Raw genomic sequence first — 17,945 nt, forward strand, 5'->3', positions numbered from 1 at the left:
CATGAGATGCTTAGCTTATCCGCCTTCTTTCCACCTCTCAGGGTCTTATGCTTGTTTTATATATAATTTCCAATGTATGAGCTGTATTTAGAGGGAGAAATAGGGAAAAATAGATCTTCACGTTGTCTGAAATTGGAACTATTATTGTTATATCTTCAAGTATATCTAAAATATCTCATAATAATTTTGAAAAGATTAGATGATGTCTGTGAAAGTCAAATTATTTCTTATAGATGCTTGGGACACTGTGGCCCACCCTCTGCCTCCCCACTTCTCCAGAAAAGATGGATTCTCTTTCTCCTGCTTGCTCTTGTTCTCTCCTCCAAGTTCCCAGACCCCTTCTTCTCAACCCTAAGGAAAAAAACTTTAACCAGCTCCTACTTGAGAAGGGGACTATGTGGAAGAAATAAGCCAGTAGCAAATCATGTCATACCCAAGTATAAGTTATGGAGAAGAGTGTTGTTAAGGAGGGGCTAATATTTTAAAAGGGAAAGTCAAGGGCTGGGAGGTAGCTCAGTGGTAGAGCACTTGCAGAGGATGTACATGCCCAGGTTTTGAGCCCAAGTACTATAAAAATGAATAAAGAAAAAAAGGGTGAGTCGCTAGAAAATTCTAATAATTGAAATATTTAAGAATTAGTGCAGTATGATGTGGACACTCCTGTTCCCACTAGTCATCATGCATGGAGGACTCAGAGAAGAAACCACTTACTAGTCCACAAGGATGTGCTTCAATGTTTTAGCAATGGAGATAAGTTTACTGGCACATATTTACTCAATGATTTTTTTTTCCTGCAAAAGGCAGGGAGTGAAATAACAAGACGGTGAAAGTTGTTTTAAAATATTTTTAATGACAAAGCAGTACATAATCAGAGTCTGGAAAAGGTGAAATAAAAAAATTACCTGATACTCTTTAGTCCCTCATATTGCTAAAGGAAGTTAAGAACTCACCAAAATTACATTAATTAATTCCCTTCGAGAGGTACAGTTGACATGTTGGCCACAAATTAAATGGAACTCTACAGTTCTTTCATAATTAAAACAAAATAATTCAATTCTCTAGCGTACCCACTTAAGTTATAAATGGATACATTAATATCTTCAGCGGATGATCCCCATTGGATATATCCAAAAATCACTACACACATAGCAATGCAGAAACCTTGGGAGATTTTGACATCTGATATTTCAGAGCAGGAAGCAGCTGGAAAAATCATTTGTAGCTATGGGAAAAACTGAAAAGACATTTTTAAAAGCTAAGAATAACATTTTAAAACAAGAAAAATAATAAAAGATAAAAATAAATAAAAAAACGCAATTCAGAGAATCATAACAGAAATTGATTGAGAAAATTAAGGCAGGTGGAACATTCTTTAGTAGGTTGGTGGTTGAGGGAGAAACGGCTGAGAGCCATGTCCTGGTAAGACACAGGGATTGGACATTATCAAAGCCAGTTTTCCATGTTAAAGATCAGATGTCAAGTGCTCGTCTATTTGTAGCCCTGAGGAATTGGAGGGAGGACAGGTTTGGTGTTGGAACCTGGGCGAACTGTAACTGTACCAGAGTGTCTTTTGGGTTGGAAAGTCCTTTTATCATATGAAGATGACTGTTTATGCAGTGCTGGAAAATATTAAAGAGAAAAGATCCAGTAATATAGTTAATCCTCTGGTACACTAAACAAAGAAAATAAGCATTGTATGTTGTAAGCAAGCATTAGAATAAGTTTTAGGATTTGTTTATGACAAACTATATTGAATAAATTACACTGAAAAAGAAAAAATAGGTGAAGAGGTCAGATATATCATGTGGAAAATTGGACAAGCTTTACATTGTGTAGACTTGCCCAAGGACCAGAAGGCTTTTCAGGAAGCAATTTCTCAGCTCCTCTTCCACCCTGCTTACACTCTCCGTAACAATGTCCCATGCCATATTCTTTCATTACTATATACATGCAGCCAAGAGAATGCTCAATCAGTAAAAAGCCATATTTACAATGGAGGGAAATTCTATGTTGTTTCATTTACCCTTACCTAACTACCTCCCTAGCACACCACAGTGTGGTTTGGGGAAAATGCAGTCATGTCCTAGTACCTTTCTGTGAACCAGAGAGAGTAGAACATACCTGTTTTATAATGTTCTAACCTGTCTGGAGGCTGTCTGATTGGTCTCTGTGTCACCTAATGAAAAATTCATATATCCCAAAGAGGCACAACTGGGATCTCAAACTATGGAAAGTCACAGGAAACAGTGGGAATGGCTCACGGAAACCACACAAGGAATCAAGGAATACAATTATAGAGCTAACGTCCAAAGAAGAAGCAGAAATACAACCTTTAGGAAAATAAGACTTTTAAAAGCAGCTCTGTATACTGGGGAATTGGGGAAAAGCCAATAAATAGGCGCCAGGGAAAATGCATACCCAGAAAAGTCCTAAAAGTTAAGCTTTCATGCATTTTGGACACACTCTGATAATTGATGAAGGTGTTGCCCTGCAGTCAGCCAGTGTGCAAGATGGCTGTTTTTTCAAATGCCCAATTTTCAACAAAAGATTATAAGGTATACAAAGAAACAGGAAAACATGGCTCATTCCAAGAAACATGCAAACACACACACACACACACACACACACACACACCCCACATCTACAAACCATCTCTGAAAAAAACTACCAAAATCTTCTGCTACGTGTATAAAAATTTCCAATTACAATAAATAACAAGTATCTAGTATTTTACTTCTTACTTCTTATACCGTATCTCATCTTATCTAGCCCTATATTATATATTACACTATACTATACATATGTATAATAATATGTAAGACCATAGTATAGAATAGATATTATTATTCACAAAGCTCAACTATTAACTTATTTGCCCAACATTATGAAACTAGAACTCAGGTCTTGTGATTCCTAATCTAATGCTCTTTCTACTGTACCATACCATAGAAAACAGCCCCACTTTGCTTTGGCCATACTGTTTAAAAAGCTGTGTATTCTCTGAGTATATGTGATACTCCAAGTATCCTATTTAAAGAACAGTGAGAGAAAATGAGATGGGGAAGATCTGGGAACACCGTCCTCTGGAAAGCCAGAACCATGATGTACCCTGATACTGCTTTGTCCAGGCTTCTCCGTCCCCTCAGGCCCTGGAGTAGCAGGTCACAGCTTTTAAGGAGGTCCTAGAACATTTCTCACTTTCCTTTAAGAGGACTAAAAGTCTATTCATTGACTTCATTTAAAACAGTCAGGACCAGTCAGAAAGATGGCAAAAAACATATGAATATAACATATTCTACCTTTTAAGGCCTGATCCATTTCACCGTCACTTGCTCCTGATCCTGGGCGTGAGGAAATACTGCCCTCTGGGGGCTGAAAAGACCATTCTTTTGACCACAGATAAGAATGAAGTGCAGAATACTTCTTGGAGTAAGTATTCTTGCCACTGAAAAAAATAAGAAATGAACACTCTTTTTGAGATGCAAAATTACTAATGGTCATATGATCTATACTAACGACTTCACTGGGTAACCTTTGTCAAGTCATGACGGTAGTTTACAATATGTCTCTATTAGGCTTATCTTAAATGGTATCTGCAGCAAGCACTGTAGAGCAGCTGACATGGCTGGTGGTAGTAGGTACTAGACACATAGCACAAACTCCTCTTCTATCATACAAAACACAACTTAGGACTTACTATGAACTTGGTATTGCAATAGGTGCTGGAGTGTAAAACAAGATTAGTAAGGCACAAGCCCTAATCTCTGGGACTTCAGAATCAAGTGTTAATTTATAAATGGCAGTACTTTCAAGGACAGAGCAAATTAAATGTTAAGTGACTTGATCTGGACCCAACATTGAGTATATCAAATGCTAGTTTTGGGGGACTATCCTTTTGCTCCATTTTTTAAAGATGAGGTTGTATGATCTGGTGCCTAAATTCTGTTTGTGAGCCAATGCACAGTCCTACTGCCTGGTTCCTCTCCTATGGGATTCACCAGTTTCCTGGTTTCTTTCACCATTCTACCTACGTTGACCATCTGTAAAATATTGTAAAGTAGCTGAGCTTTGTTCTCAGTCCTTGGGTCTCATAGTTTTGGATTCTTCACTCCTACAATTGTGCCTCATTTCTACTAAGTTTGCTGTCATTAAAGAATCAAATTGATCACTTGAAATTGGCCCATACTTAAACCATTACTTTTTGGAAAAATTTTGCTTTTAACTCAGGCCAGAGTCTTGGGGGAATAAAGGAGAATAACTCTCATGGCAGTTGTTTAGGCACAATCAGAGGGTGGAGGACATTTACTCAGTGAATTTTCCTCACTAAATATCGATGTCATGCATGACAAGTCCCTGAATCACTAAAGGGAACAGCTTTGATCCTGCCTGACTGATAGACACACCATTCTCTCCTCCTTGACCCATGCACCCCACCTCCTAACGTAATACTCTGAATTTTGCTTAAGCTCATGACCTTTTCCTGATATTCATTTATCAAGTCGTTCATATGCCAGCACTGAGAACTTCGGGGGATCCACCATGAATGAGAGACTTGGACCTGTCCTCATACAGCTTAGCGATTTACTGGCCTATGGAATCACACACACATCATTAAAATTGTGTAAGTGACATGAAGGGGAACATAGGATACTAGAAGATCATATACTAGTAATTCCAGGACAGATCTCCATGAAGTAGTGACATTTAAGACCTGAGGGATTTATTAGCCAGTCAGAGTGGGAAAGTGGGGTGGAGGTTGGAACTGGGGGTTGGGGGGGAGAATGTTCTTATCCAAGCTTTGTGTCTCATGGTCCTAGCTGGGGGGCCAAGTTTCCCTTCTGCAACTTAATGGTTCTGGTTTGCTTATGGGACAAGGTAAAATATATGCATATGTATGATATCAGTTAATAAACATTTTGAAATAGAGCATTGTGCTAATCAGAGATATTGGGTGCAAATTTCAAACATCAACTCTAGCTAATCTGAATATTAAAAAGGGAGTTATTGGAAAGCTATTGATTAGTGTATAGAATTAATAAAAATCAGGAACCAGGTTCTGGACAGGAACCAAGGTAAGCTAGGTGTCAAAATATATAGGAATAGATGAGCAGAACATCATAGCTTGTATTATCACAATGGATGCCTGAACCATTCCTCTGGATTCTTGTTTCTTCTTCTACTGGTGACCTGAATGTCTCTAACTCCCTCAAGATTCAAAGTCCCAGATTTATGAACCTACATTGTATAACTGTGCCCTCTTTAGAGGGGCAGGGTCTACTTTCTTCAAATTCCATAGTGGAGAGTGGGGCCCTGCTTCTCAGTTTTAGAGTTTCTCTGAAGGCTAGGGATGAATATTATGATTTTAACTAACCAGCAGAAAACAAAAAATTCCATTCAACAAAACTCAGCTCACCTCTTTTCAGCATATGGTCCAAAAGGAAATTTAAAATAATCTTCAGAAAGCTCAAAACTTTTATGTAGGTCCTCTAAAGCTGTAAGATATTGTAGGCCATTGAAATATTGTAGGCCATTGACCACAGGTGCTGGTACTGAACCCCTAAAATTAGAATTTTTTTAAAACAAAGGATTTTATGGTGTTATTAAGCATACACACACACAATACCCAAATACTGACCATTGTATCTCACAAAAATGTAAATGCCAATAAAATCTATTCCGGATACTGTAGCATACCCACTTAGAGCTTATCTTGGACATTGGCATCATTACATCCTAATCTGAAGATTTTGTACATTTGTGCTATTGCGGATATTCCTTATCCATTAGGTCATTAATATAGGCATATTATCTTTCCGTGATTTGCATATACTCTGTTATAAGCCCTAGTCCATTTGTCATAAAAAGCCTAGCAATATACCAACTTCTACAAAAATTGAAATAGATATTTTCCAGTTTTGTTTATAATCTAATGCTTTAAGATGGTACTCCAGTGAAATGTTTCTGAAAATTTTAATAATATACTCTGAACTAAGCTCTAGTATAAAATATTCATTTTTCATCTATTTATGTATATGGAATGCATATGCCTGTTCCCTCAGAGTGACTGCAGAGAAAAAGAATTGTTAACCATTTTCAGTGAATAAACTCTGCTGCAATTCAGCTCAGACTTGCTGCTGTTGCTATGTGCAAAGCAGTCCAACTGCATGTAAGTGCATGCAAATTCAAAGCATCTATCTGCCGAGTGATGATCCATTTGAAGCTCATATTTAAAACTGCTTAGTTTTTCTGTCCACAGTGTTTGAGTAGACATGCGACACCCTGGTGGGCACACAACCCCAACTTTAACTGCTCTGGGAACACACTCTACTTCCTGATCCCCACCCTCCCAATGTCCCAGTAGAATTTTGCATTTATACACAGCCTGCATTTTTTAATAAGACTATCCAAAGAAAGCCTACTAACATGGAGAAAATTAATCACACTTTCTTAGACAAAAGAGATTTAATTTTATTTATAGTGATCAAAGATTCTCAGCAGATAATATTACAGACAATAAAAAGAACTGAAATTGAAAAAAATTAAATCACTTTTTTAAATTCCACTTCCTCAAGTCATTACATTCTTTACTAAAAAGGTTTTTTTTAAAACACTAAAATTAACATTTTTTTTCAGTGCTCTTAGCAATTTTCTGAAAACAGGGATTTCTCCATTTCATTATTCAAATATTGCAAAAGGTCACACAGAAAGGAGAATTCAAAACACTGAAACCTACAACATTAATGAGAAATAACATGCAAACGTTACATAATCATCCTAGGATGATTATGTTTGCATATTATTCATTTTCAGGGAAACTTAAAACCTAAAGTCTTACCTCATCATGTGTAATTATTAATAGAACAATAATTATTGTAGCTACTAATATCTGTGAAGCCTTCACTATGTGGCAGGTCCTAGTAAAACATTTCATACCAAGGACTAAGAATTCATGAATTAATAAAGACATAACAGCCCTTATCCCCATGGAATTTCCAGTCTAATATGGAAAGGAGACACTTAACAAATGACCCCACACACAATTACCATCGTTTTGAGAGTCTTGACAGACAAGAACAGGGAAATCAACAGGATATAATTAACCCTCAGTCATGAACAGTCTTGGTGAAGCCTGGTACTTAGATTCCAACACCACTGGAAACATTATTCTTTGCAGTCAGCAAAATACCATCAGTTTCTAGAAGCTATGAGCATATTGTACCTTTTAAAACAATATATAAATGACAAGGAGATACAGCTTCTAGAACTGGGTTCGCCACTAAATCATAAGGTCCATTTTAGTGCAGAGGTCTCTGTTTCTATTGATGATTTAGGATGCATTTGGTATAAATGGACACCAGCAAATCAATCTAAGATGGCTTGGCTATCAATAAATGTGATAAATCGCTACCTTTGAAATAGGAGTGTATGACCAGGAGGCGTCTTTCCCTTGAGTGCCTGCCGGGCTGCCTCGTGCTGTCTGTGCACAGAATCTCTTTCCTAGGCAAGACATGTGATCGGAAAATTATATCAATGTTAAAAATATGCCAGATGATCAAAATAGCTATAATAATTCTCTTCTTACTAGAAGTTGCCAAATATGTGGAAAGAAAAAGGAGGGGGAAACAGGCATTAAAATAAAACAATTGATATCCCTCAGTGGAAAGATGATAAACTTTATAAATAAACCCCAAATATTTTAGAAAGACTTCAATTTAACATATAAATTTTGTTTAATATCCAAATGATAATGTGACAGTTTTCATTAACATTTTATGTTTGTTTTTTTATCTAATGAGACTATGGACGTCTCAAGGGTACAGGCTATTAATGTTTTCTTAGTCTTCCTGGAACATAGCACACAGAATGGCTAACAGAGTGAATGGACATATCCAAGGATGATCCCAAAAGAAAAAACCAGAAGGACTTCTTCCGTATTTAACCCTCGTCACCACCACTATGGTTACTTGGTAAGAACTCAATGGTAGTCCAGAGGATTTTGCACTCAGGAAATAAGAAAGAAAAAAAAAAAAAACAAACTTTTGCACTCGAAAGGTTTATAATCTGGTGAGAAAGGGGGACAGAATAAAGGAACAAAACAATTTAGCATGTGTTGCTTTGTGAAGAATACAAACGTTGGTACTCAGATGATGACAATGACTTGTTTAGCAACTGGCCATGTGCTGGATTTCCCCACTTGAAGCAAACCTAATATATAAAATTCTTAACTTCCAAAAAATATAAATTAGCAAGTGCTCATTTGTTTTTCATAAAAGACTCCATCATTTACAGAGATGTATAACATTGATTTAAACAGCAAGTACATTTAAAACACACTAATCTTTGCTTGCAGTCACAATGTGAAACAAGCCTGGCTGTTTTGATTTTTATGTCATTAGAAGCAGGCTCCATTATGAGTTGGCATTTGCTTAAAATTGCATAGAAAATAACAATAAACAAGCCCTCTAGGAAAAGGAGACATGCTATACTTAGTGGCATTAAGCCACAACTCCAGGCTCACCACCTGCTTAGCCTTGGGGACTAGCATTATTTCAAGTGTTTGCATGTCTTTAGGGGAAATATTTTAAGACAAAATTTTTGAGAATTAAGTTGATGTGATTCTAAAATTATTTTTGCTTTACAAAAACTTATCTGTAGGAGTGACTGATTAATAACGATGCCCAAGACTAGCACACTGATCATCTCTGGGAAATGAGTCCTGACCCTGAACAGAAGTCCCTTGGGTCTCTGCTGCATCCCCTGTACATAGCATATGCACCTTGGCATAAAGCAGGAGCTTGGTAAGTCCTTTAATGTACAACAGTATAGATTTGGGGGGATAACATAAAGAACAAATAATATTTACCACTCTTTATAACCTGCACTAAAACTTGCTATCAACTGTTCCTAGCTTGAAAAAGTCTAGGTCAAGTTTTAAAATTGTTTCTTAGAAATCATGACCATGAGAGCTAATGTGGACTCATTGAACAGAGACTCTCAGGTGGATATTCGATTACGGAGACCATTCTACCCTGTCCCTGACCATTAGCTCTGTGATTCTCTGCCAGCAGGAGGGAGAGAAAATATGTGTTGAGAGGTCAGGGGAGGCTGTAATGAGATGAGAAAGGAACAACCCATTTAAATTTTGCCATTTAAAACCCATATATTTAAGTAACTCCATAAATATAATCTTAATAGCTTTACGTTACTAAAAAATAACCACATATGAACCAAACCTGCTGTGAACTTATTATTTTGTTTGTGTTTTTTATTCATTCTCATGCAAGCTGGCTATTATTTTACAACATTTACTACTGTGATTTCATTTATATCATCCTTATTTTTTTCTCAATTGATGCTTGATTTAAATTATATCACAACTGGGAAGATGACAGTGATGGTGGACAGCGGTGGTGACTGAATAGATTTGGTTCTTTCAGAATCTCACCCGCAAAATAGACAAGAACAACCAAATAGCAAAATGAAACTCATATTGAAACGTTTACAACAAAAATAGGTGACAAAATATCCCCTCAAAGCCCAACATACAGGTGAGACTAACAGCTGCAGCTCCTGCATGGTATCCATGTCTATGCAGGAGGAAGCCAAAGGAACCAAGTGGTGCCTGGGAGATATGAGGACAAGAATGTGAAGACACTCAAAATAGTCACAGGGAAGCACTGGGAACCACAGCTGAACACAGGACGGGTGTTCCAGCTCCATCAGTGGGTGAGCACAGAGGTCCACAGTAAGTTCTAGGAGAAGTGAAGTCATGTAAGTGACCCACTGGGCCTCCCACTAAGACAAACCAATGAGAGTAGAATAAAAATTTATTAAGAGACAAAGGAAAGATAAGGTTTAGACCAAAGGGGGAAGGGGACAAGGGACAGGAAATCTCAGGAAGGCACCACCATGGTCCCTTCTAAAAGTGTGAGAAAATTCATATCACATAAAACGAGTAATAGTATCCAATCACATTTTATACATACTTATTATAAGAAAAAGGAACAAACAACACTCCCATAATGAAAATTTGCATATAAAACCGGTACAATCTGTAATCTACTATTTCAAAATAAACAAAGACATTAAGACAGTGACACAGAGGCTGCAGGTATAACTCAGTGGTAGAGGGCCAGCCTTGCAGGTATAAGACTCTGGTTTCTATCCCTAGCACCACAAGATAAAAAGAAAAAAGAAAGAACAAGAAGAAAAGAAAATGACACAAAACATTAAGGAACAAATACTGTGTTTTTTTAAAAAATTCATAAACGAGGCAGCAGAACTCAGGAAAGAATTAGAAATATAAGGAAAAATCAACACAGAAATGAAAACTAGACAAGCAATACAAGAGCAAATAAATGTAAGAAATAATGGCATAAGAAACAGAAAGTGAATTAAGGAAAATTTTTTTTAAACCAAAAAGAAATAAAGAAAGGTAAAAAAATAGATTAATGAGAAAATGATAAATATTTAAGATGGATAAAGAAGATCCAACATACACACAATAAAAGTACTTCATAAGATAAACAAAACAAGCAATTTGACAAATAATAAAAAAAGTACAATTCAGGTATAAATTTTAACAGTATAACATTGTTATCAACACACAAGAACTCAGGAAATGTTTTTTCCTTTGCCTTTTCGATTTCTAGTAGAGAATAAATTTAGACAACAAAACAACAAGACAGATATTGATGTAGGGTCTAATGATGAGTATTAAGTATGTACATATTTGAGAACTAAAACAAAAAAGAGTTAAAAAGAATAAAGTATATAAGGATACTATGCTCTGATAGTATAGTTATAACCATAAATAATGGAGGGAGAACATTTGTTTAAAATTGGTAACTGTTTTTGGTTTTCCTAACAAGATCTGATAGTATTATTATTCTGAGAATAATCTGTGTGGAATGCGGGACAAAGTAAAGGAGTCATTGAATGGGACATTATAATTCCATCATGTCCTATGTCTTTGAAAAGCAGGATTCTCTGTGCATTTGATTAGGAAATATTCACTTGAACTCATGAAATATTTTATCTTTCCACAGAAAAGTTCTAAAAACAATGAACACCTGATAGCTCTGAGCATCTCAAATGCAATGTGTTCCTGTGCCACCATTTCCCACTTAAAGAAACCCAGAATTCTCAGAGAAGAGACTAATTCCAGGTCTGGGTCAGGTAGCCTACACGATAGCATGAAATGTCTTTGTCATGCCAGATTGCAAGATGGCTATCAAAAACTACATGGGCCGAGCTAGAAGGACATGAGAGCCAACTTGGAAGAGACTCCACTAGCCAAAGATAGGATAATTTGTGTTTCAATAAGGATTAAAAATGTAGAGGATAAATGGCCTTCAAAGATGCATAAATTCAAGTTATAATGATTACCAATGATACTTTAAAATTAATTGATCACCTCCAGAGAAAAGAGGAAACCAATCTATTATCTTAAATAAGAAAAAAAAAAAAAAAGTTTTGAGACTGCTGATTCTATGTGAACTGTACCATTTTTCCAAGTGGCAGATGAGAGAAGCCTCTCTTGATAGTATTATTCCAGCTAATAAGTGAAAATGAAATCATGGAATTCCAAAATCATCATTTTTCAATTTCCCAGAATATTAAAAAAAATCCTAGACATTGAGCAACAATAACTATTAACATCACAAAAAGAGAACACCAGGTAGCATGAGCCCTTTAATGAAAGAATACAGAACTTCTTATTGCCTTGCTAAAGAAATGGGCCTTGAGTTGGACAAACTTCTGGATCCAGCTGTCAATTTGCAGGAAATCTAGGGGCAGGAGACCATGATGAATGGTACCATAAGAAGCCAACCAGCAAAACCCAAAGGATGGAAAACCTTACGGATCAGACGGATCAGACGGAGTTCTTTAACAGATAATTGTAAAGAAAACAAAGGAATGGGTGGAGAACCTGTCATTAAAAGATATAATATTCATTTGAAAATAGAAAAGACCAAATTGTTGGCATAATTACAGCCATCTTCCTCTCCCCACCCTCACTTTATGAATACTCCATAAATTTAATCTAAATAGCTTTACATTTCTATAAAATAACCACATATGAACCACACCTGCTGTGAACTTATTATTTTGTTTGTGTTTTTTATTTATTCTCATGAAAACTGGCTATTATTTTACCCTGCATCACTCTGAGCTAGTACAAAACACAACATTTACTATTGTGATTTCGTTTATATCATCCTGATTTTTTTCTCAATCGATGCTTGATTTAAATTATATCACAACTGGAAAGATGACAGTGGCAGTGGCAGTTCTTATTCTGTTCTTACTCTCAAGAAATAGAAACTAGCCCAAGAAAAAAACTTACTGGCCTGGAGACGTGCCGGCCTCTCTATATTCTCCTTAAGAGAGAAAAGATCTGCCCGTCTCTGTTCGCAAGGGACAGAAACTTGCCTTCTGCAAAATCAGGTGTTGCTTGCTATATCAGTCACAAAGGTTAAACCCACCCCTAACAGGCAGCCATGATTCTGACCTATAAAAAATGCTCAAGGGGGAGTTACTGCTGCTCTCCCTCTCTTGCTGCTCTCTCTGCGCAAGACAGCCTGTATAATTGGTGTGCCTGTGGTCAGTTCTGCTCCACTTTTCTTTCACAAACTAGAATCCAAAAAGAATATAAGGAGTTGGTATGGTCAGAGTCAGGATGGTGATGACGTTTGGAGGGAGCGGGAGTAGGATGGGGTGGAGGAGGGTCTTCTGGAGTGACTGGCAATGTTCCATGTCTCAGCCTGGGCCATCTCAACACAATGGAGTTTGCCTTAGAAAAATCCTCACATTTGCTTTGTGTATTTTTAATCGTATAATAAAAGAGGTTACACAAATGCACTCTATACCATAATAACAGGAGTTGAATAAGATGTGGGGAGAATATTGGAATTTGAGGAAAAACAAGAATGTCACTGTTGTTCTTACCTAGTAAAATCTTATGATTGAGAAAATATGTGGTGTCTTCCTATGCTCATAATATTTACTCTAGCACTGCCTTGCTCTAGTGGTTAAAATATAATAATAACACAGAGCACTTATGAAGTGGCAGGAAATTTATATCCATTAACTTTTCTAATCATTTTAACAACCTAGCTCTTTATCACCATTATCTCTGTGGATAAGAAAACTAAGCATCAGAAAAGATGTATGATTTGCCCAAGGGGCAGTGCTCTAAATTATTATCCCTTCATTCATCCATTGAGTATAAACTAAGCACCTACCATGTGCCTGGCTATGTACTACTACTAGGTACTAAATAATCAGAATACAAGAACAAACATAATTAGAAAGCAAATAATATAATATGTTAGAGGGTAGTATGGAGGTTTGGTTTTTTTTTTTTTTTTAAGTATTACAGGGAAAGGGGATTAGGGAGACCAAGGAAGGGGACAGAGTGTGGGTTGCAGGTTGCAGTACTAATCATTTTGTCTGGGCAGGAGTGTTGGTGGGTTAGAGAAATAAGACAGCAGTGTCCATGGGGCTGAGGTGGGGAGAGGAGGAGGAGGAATGGGATTAAAGACACCCAGAGGACCAGACCACACAGAGCCTTGCGGGAAACCAAAGACAAGGTAGGCGGCTGCGGGTATTTGATCAGAGGGCGGTTGCAGTCTGACTTAGGTTTGTAACTGACCACTGTGTTTGTGTTCTGTGTTTGTGAATAGCAAAGGTCAACATGGAGAGACCACCTGGGAGGTGACCACAGTGATCAGTAGATACAGGATGGCAGAGCACACCAGGGCAGCAGCTGTATAGCTGGGAAGAAGAGTCTAGATTCCAGACACAATCTGAAAGTAGAGTCCATGGGATTTCCTGGGATAGATTGGATACCAGGTAGGAGAGGAAGGACCACAAAGTTTCTGTCCTGATACCTGAAAATAAGCCATCAATTAGGGTGGAGAAGGTTACAGATGACTTAGGGCAAAGGTCAGGGTTTCAGTTTGGGAGGAAGTGAGAGTAGATAAGAAAAAGAAGGGAAGAGAAAGGGAGGAAAGGGGCAGAGGAATCCTGAGGTGCACCAGTGTCAAGTTGGGGAGGAAAAAAATAGACCAGGAGACTGAGAAGGAACAGCCAGGGAGGTAGGAGGAAAGCCAAGATTGAATCAAGTGGCTCAGGTAAGAAATCTGTCCCTAGAAAAACAAATTGATCATGAGAAGGAATACGGTATGGATTTTGGGAAGAACAGAGATAGAGTAGAAATAGCCCCCCACTCATCAGCTGGGAATAATGGGGAATGAGGGGTCAAAACAAAATTCGGGGGGGGGGGGGAGGATTCTAGTGTGTCACCTCACTCATCCCTCCTTCCTTTGTCCAATCATTGGTTCAGCAAATATTTATCGACACCCTGTAGGGGTCAAACAACCACACCAGGAACTGGGAATCCATCTAGAACCAAGACGCCTATCTCAACTCCAAGTCAGCGCATGAGATGGCCGAGTGGCTGGGAACTTGCGGTGCGCTGTGGTAAGGGCCAAGTAGGGGGTGATGTAATAATTAGAAAAGGGGGACACTGAGAACAGGCCTCATGAAGGGCTGGGGAGCACCTGAGATGGTAATTCATACCCCTGTGGAGCCAAATAAGTCTTTTTCATGACAAAAGAAAAGTTGAAAGTGAAATAGTGAACAGTCATGAGGATCCTGAGTTCAAACGGAACATGAAGAACAGGGAAAACTCTGGGGACGAACTTTATTCTCCCAGGATTCACACTGGTTTGTCCACACTGAGAAATGCACCTAAATAAAAGAAAGCATATTTTGGGGGGATCAAAATAGGATTTCTGAAGCTTTGTAATCTTGGGCAAGCAGCCCTCCTCCCTGAGCTGACTGGCTGCAGAGCTCTGAAAGGAAGGGGTGCTTGGAGGAGGGAGGTGCCCAGAGCTTTGTCCCTGCAGAGCCACGTTCTCACTGGCCTCAGACAGATGGGTACCTTATAGGATTGAACTGGCCTTATATGCTCTACACACACATTTGCCCTCAAACAACTGGTCACTTGCTATTTTCCCCCTGGAGAACTGGCTTTGGTGACTTGGCCTACCGTGGGAGTAGATGTCCCCTACAGAGTTTGGAGGAGCTGATTGAAGAGACTGAAGTACAGAAAGTCATTTTGCTTCTTCTAGAAGGCAAAGGCTTGGTCATAACAATTCTGGAGGGAAAAAAATATTGTCTAAGTCTGCACAGCCTCTGTGCTTCCCAGAGAGCTGACCTTGCAAAAGGGGCTGGGTACTACGAGGGAGGGGTCTGAAATAACCTCACTGGGTGGCATTTGTAAGACGCCTTTTTCAGCCCTAAGAAAAAAAGCTGTGAATTTGTTTAAAAAATAAAATCTAAAGAGAAAAATTGTGTTTAAGAAGTAAGGTTGATTAAAATTATATTTACAGTTCTCCAAGAATCTTTTAGAGATGTTCAAATTAACGTGCTTTGGGAATCATTCAGAAAAGTAAATACCATTTAAGATAGGGAGGGAGGAAAAATAAAGCAATAAAGGATTGTAAGAGCAAGGAATGAGAAAATTGAATATCTTATTTATTAAATTATCTAAGTTCTTTTAGTTGGGTGTGGTGAGGCATGTCTGAAATTCCAGCTACTGGGAAGACTGAGACAGGAGGATTTTAAGTTTGAGGCCAGCTTGAACAACTTAATGAAACCAGGTCTCAAAATAAAAAGGGTTAGGGCTATAGCTCAGAGGTAGAACACTCCCAAGTTCAATCACCAGTACCACACACACATACACAAGGTAGAATCTTAGCCATTCTACTGCTGATGGACATTTGAATTTCCAGTTTAGGACTACTGTGAACAATGCTATTATAAAAATCTTTGTACCTATCTTTTGATGTACATGTCTCTTTTTCTGATATATAGATATATATCTCTAAATATTCAGGAATATCATGGTTGATGCATAATGTATGTATGTGAGTGTGTGTGTATGTGTATGTGTGTGTGTGTATATATATTCAATTTCAGTAAGAAAGGCCCAATTATTTTCTAAAGCATACCAATTAACCTCCCATAAATTGTCTTATAAGAATTTTAATTGTCCCATGTTAAGTCTGTCCTTATAGTTTTAGTACCTTTTCATGTGTGCATAGGTTTGTTTCTGGACTCTTACTCAGTCTATTAGTTTATTTTATGATACCAGTATTTCCATGTAAATATTAAGATGATATAAATTTCCAAAAAGAATTTATAGGGATTTTTTTTTTACTGGATTGCATTGAATTTATAATTTTATTTGGAGAGAGCTGACATTTGTATGTTACTGATTCTTGCAGTTTATGAACATGATCTTCCCTCCAATTATTTAGTTCTTCAAATTTCCTAAATAATATGTTTGATATCTTTCTGTGTGAAGGCATTACTTATCCTTTATTAGATTTATCCTTAAATATTTGATTTTTGAACGCTGTTGAAAGTATATTTAAATTTTTTAAAATACCTTTAAAATCACTGCAATTTTATTGAAGTTCAATTTATTTAAGTATACTAATATTATATATCATAGCTTTGTCAAGTGCATTTATTAACTGTTACAAACTTTACACTATTTATTACTTATTCATGCTTTATCACTCTGGCTACTGTTGCTGACACAAGGTTGAATTATTTATTATTCTACTTCTGCCCCCAGTTAAGATTAAAAATCGTACATTTATTAATCTTTTAGGACATCATAGAGGTTAAAATGTGTTCTTGACACATCACAATGTAACAGACTGATATTAATTATTATATTTACCTTCCTGGACTTCAGATGCCAGGATTCTAGGGCATTTCATCTCCTCTTATAATGTTCTTGACTTTTGTAATTGTTGTATGTTTTCATTTTTATATTTTAATGTCATATATTCTAATTCTATTTATATCCAACGACAAAAATAGTCAACATCTCTTTTGACTCACTAACATATTTTCATTTTCTCTTGCACTTTATTCTTTCCTGTGTCTCTAAATTTTAGATCATTTTCATGCTGCCTAAAGAAAATTCCCTAAAATCTCCTTTTATGTAGGTTTTCTGTGACAAATTCTCTGTTCCTTTGTCTAGAAATATCTTTTGATTCATTTTCAGTTTGGAACAATAAGCAATAATTTTCCTTCATCACTTTAGTCTCTGTCTTCTAACTTGCATGATTTCTTTTGGAAAATCATCTGTCAGCCTAATAGTTACTCCTTGAAAAGTAGTCTCCCCCCAACCCCCACCAATTGTTTTTTAGATGATTTTCTTTTCGTTCAATATGATTTCACAACAAATATATACTAAATTGAGTTTTAAAGATTTCTTCAATCCGATTAATGATGAACTTTCATCAGGATTATAAGATTTCATCACTTGCCTCTGAAATCTGGCTTCTGTTCCATTTTTTCTCTTCTTTCTTTTTAGGGTTCAATAACACATTAGACCTTCTTGTTTACTTTGTGAATCTTCCCCTTTTCACAGTATTGCCTATTTTATCATCTAAGATTTATTTTTCCTACTAATTTTCCTGTCCACTAATTCAAAGGTGTGTCTAATTGGGTGTTAATTTTAGTTATTGTTTCCCCCTTCTCATAGGCTTTATAATTCCATATAGTTGTTTTTTTATCATCTCTAATTTTTGATTAAATTTCCAGTATAATCCTGTACCTTGGATATTTAAGTACAAACATATTAAAAATTGGGTTTAATAATCAATACTTGGAAATTTCAAAATGTGTGTTTGATTCCACCAATATCTAGAAGATCTGTAGGCCTATTTCTATTACCTGTTAATTGTTATTTTCAGTTCATGTTTTCTCATCTCCTTGTATGTTTTGTTATTTTTTATTGTGAACTCGACATAATATTGTCAAAATTGCTTATGAAAATCTTTCTCTGTTGGATATCTGGAAACATCTTGTTGGAGACAAACAAATGGAATTTCAGGAATTAGAGTACTTAAACT

General features: G+C 36.8%; 1 protein-coding gene across 1 annotated transcript in view; it reads right to left on the bottom strand.

Annotated features, from left to right (window-relative positions):
- Positions 1-865: 865 nt before the first annotated feature.
- The window catches only part of Lrguk (leucine rich repeats and guanylate kinase domain containing), a 103,870-nt gene continuing 86,790 nt past the window's right edge, over positions 866-17,945 (bottom strand). Inside the window, exons 17-20 of the mRNA XM_046455130.2 lie at positions 7,409-7,497; positions 5,414-5,557; positions 3,300-3,445; positions 866-1,619 (exon numbers count right to left, since the gene is read on the bottom strand). Of these exons, the coding sequence (XP_046311086.1) occupies positions 1,489-1,619; positions 3,300-3,445; positions 5,414-5,557; positions 7,409-7,497 (510 nt within the window). The 3' untranslated portion in view covers positions 866-1,488. The remainder of the gene's footprint in view (positions 1,620-3,299; positions 3,446-5,413; positions 5,558-7,408; positions 7,498-17,945) is intronic.

This window comes from Marmota monax, unplaced genomic scaffold (assembly GCF_021218885.2).
Source record: "Marmota monax isolate L192 unplaced genomic scaffold, Marmota_monax_Labrador192_F-V1.1 WCK01_AAM20220418_F8-fsc00131, whole genome shotgun sequence".
NCBI lineage: Eukaryota > Metazoa > Chordata > Mammalia > Rodentia > Sciuridae > Marmota > Marmota monax.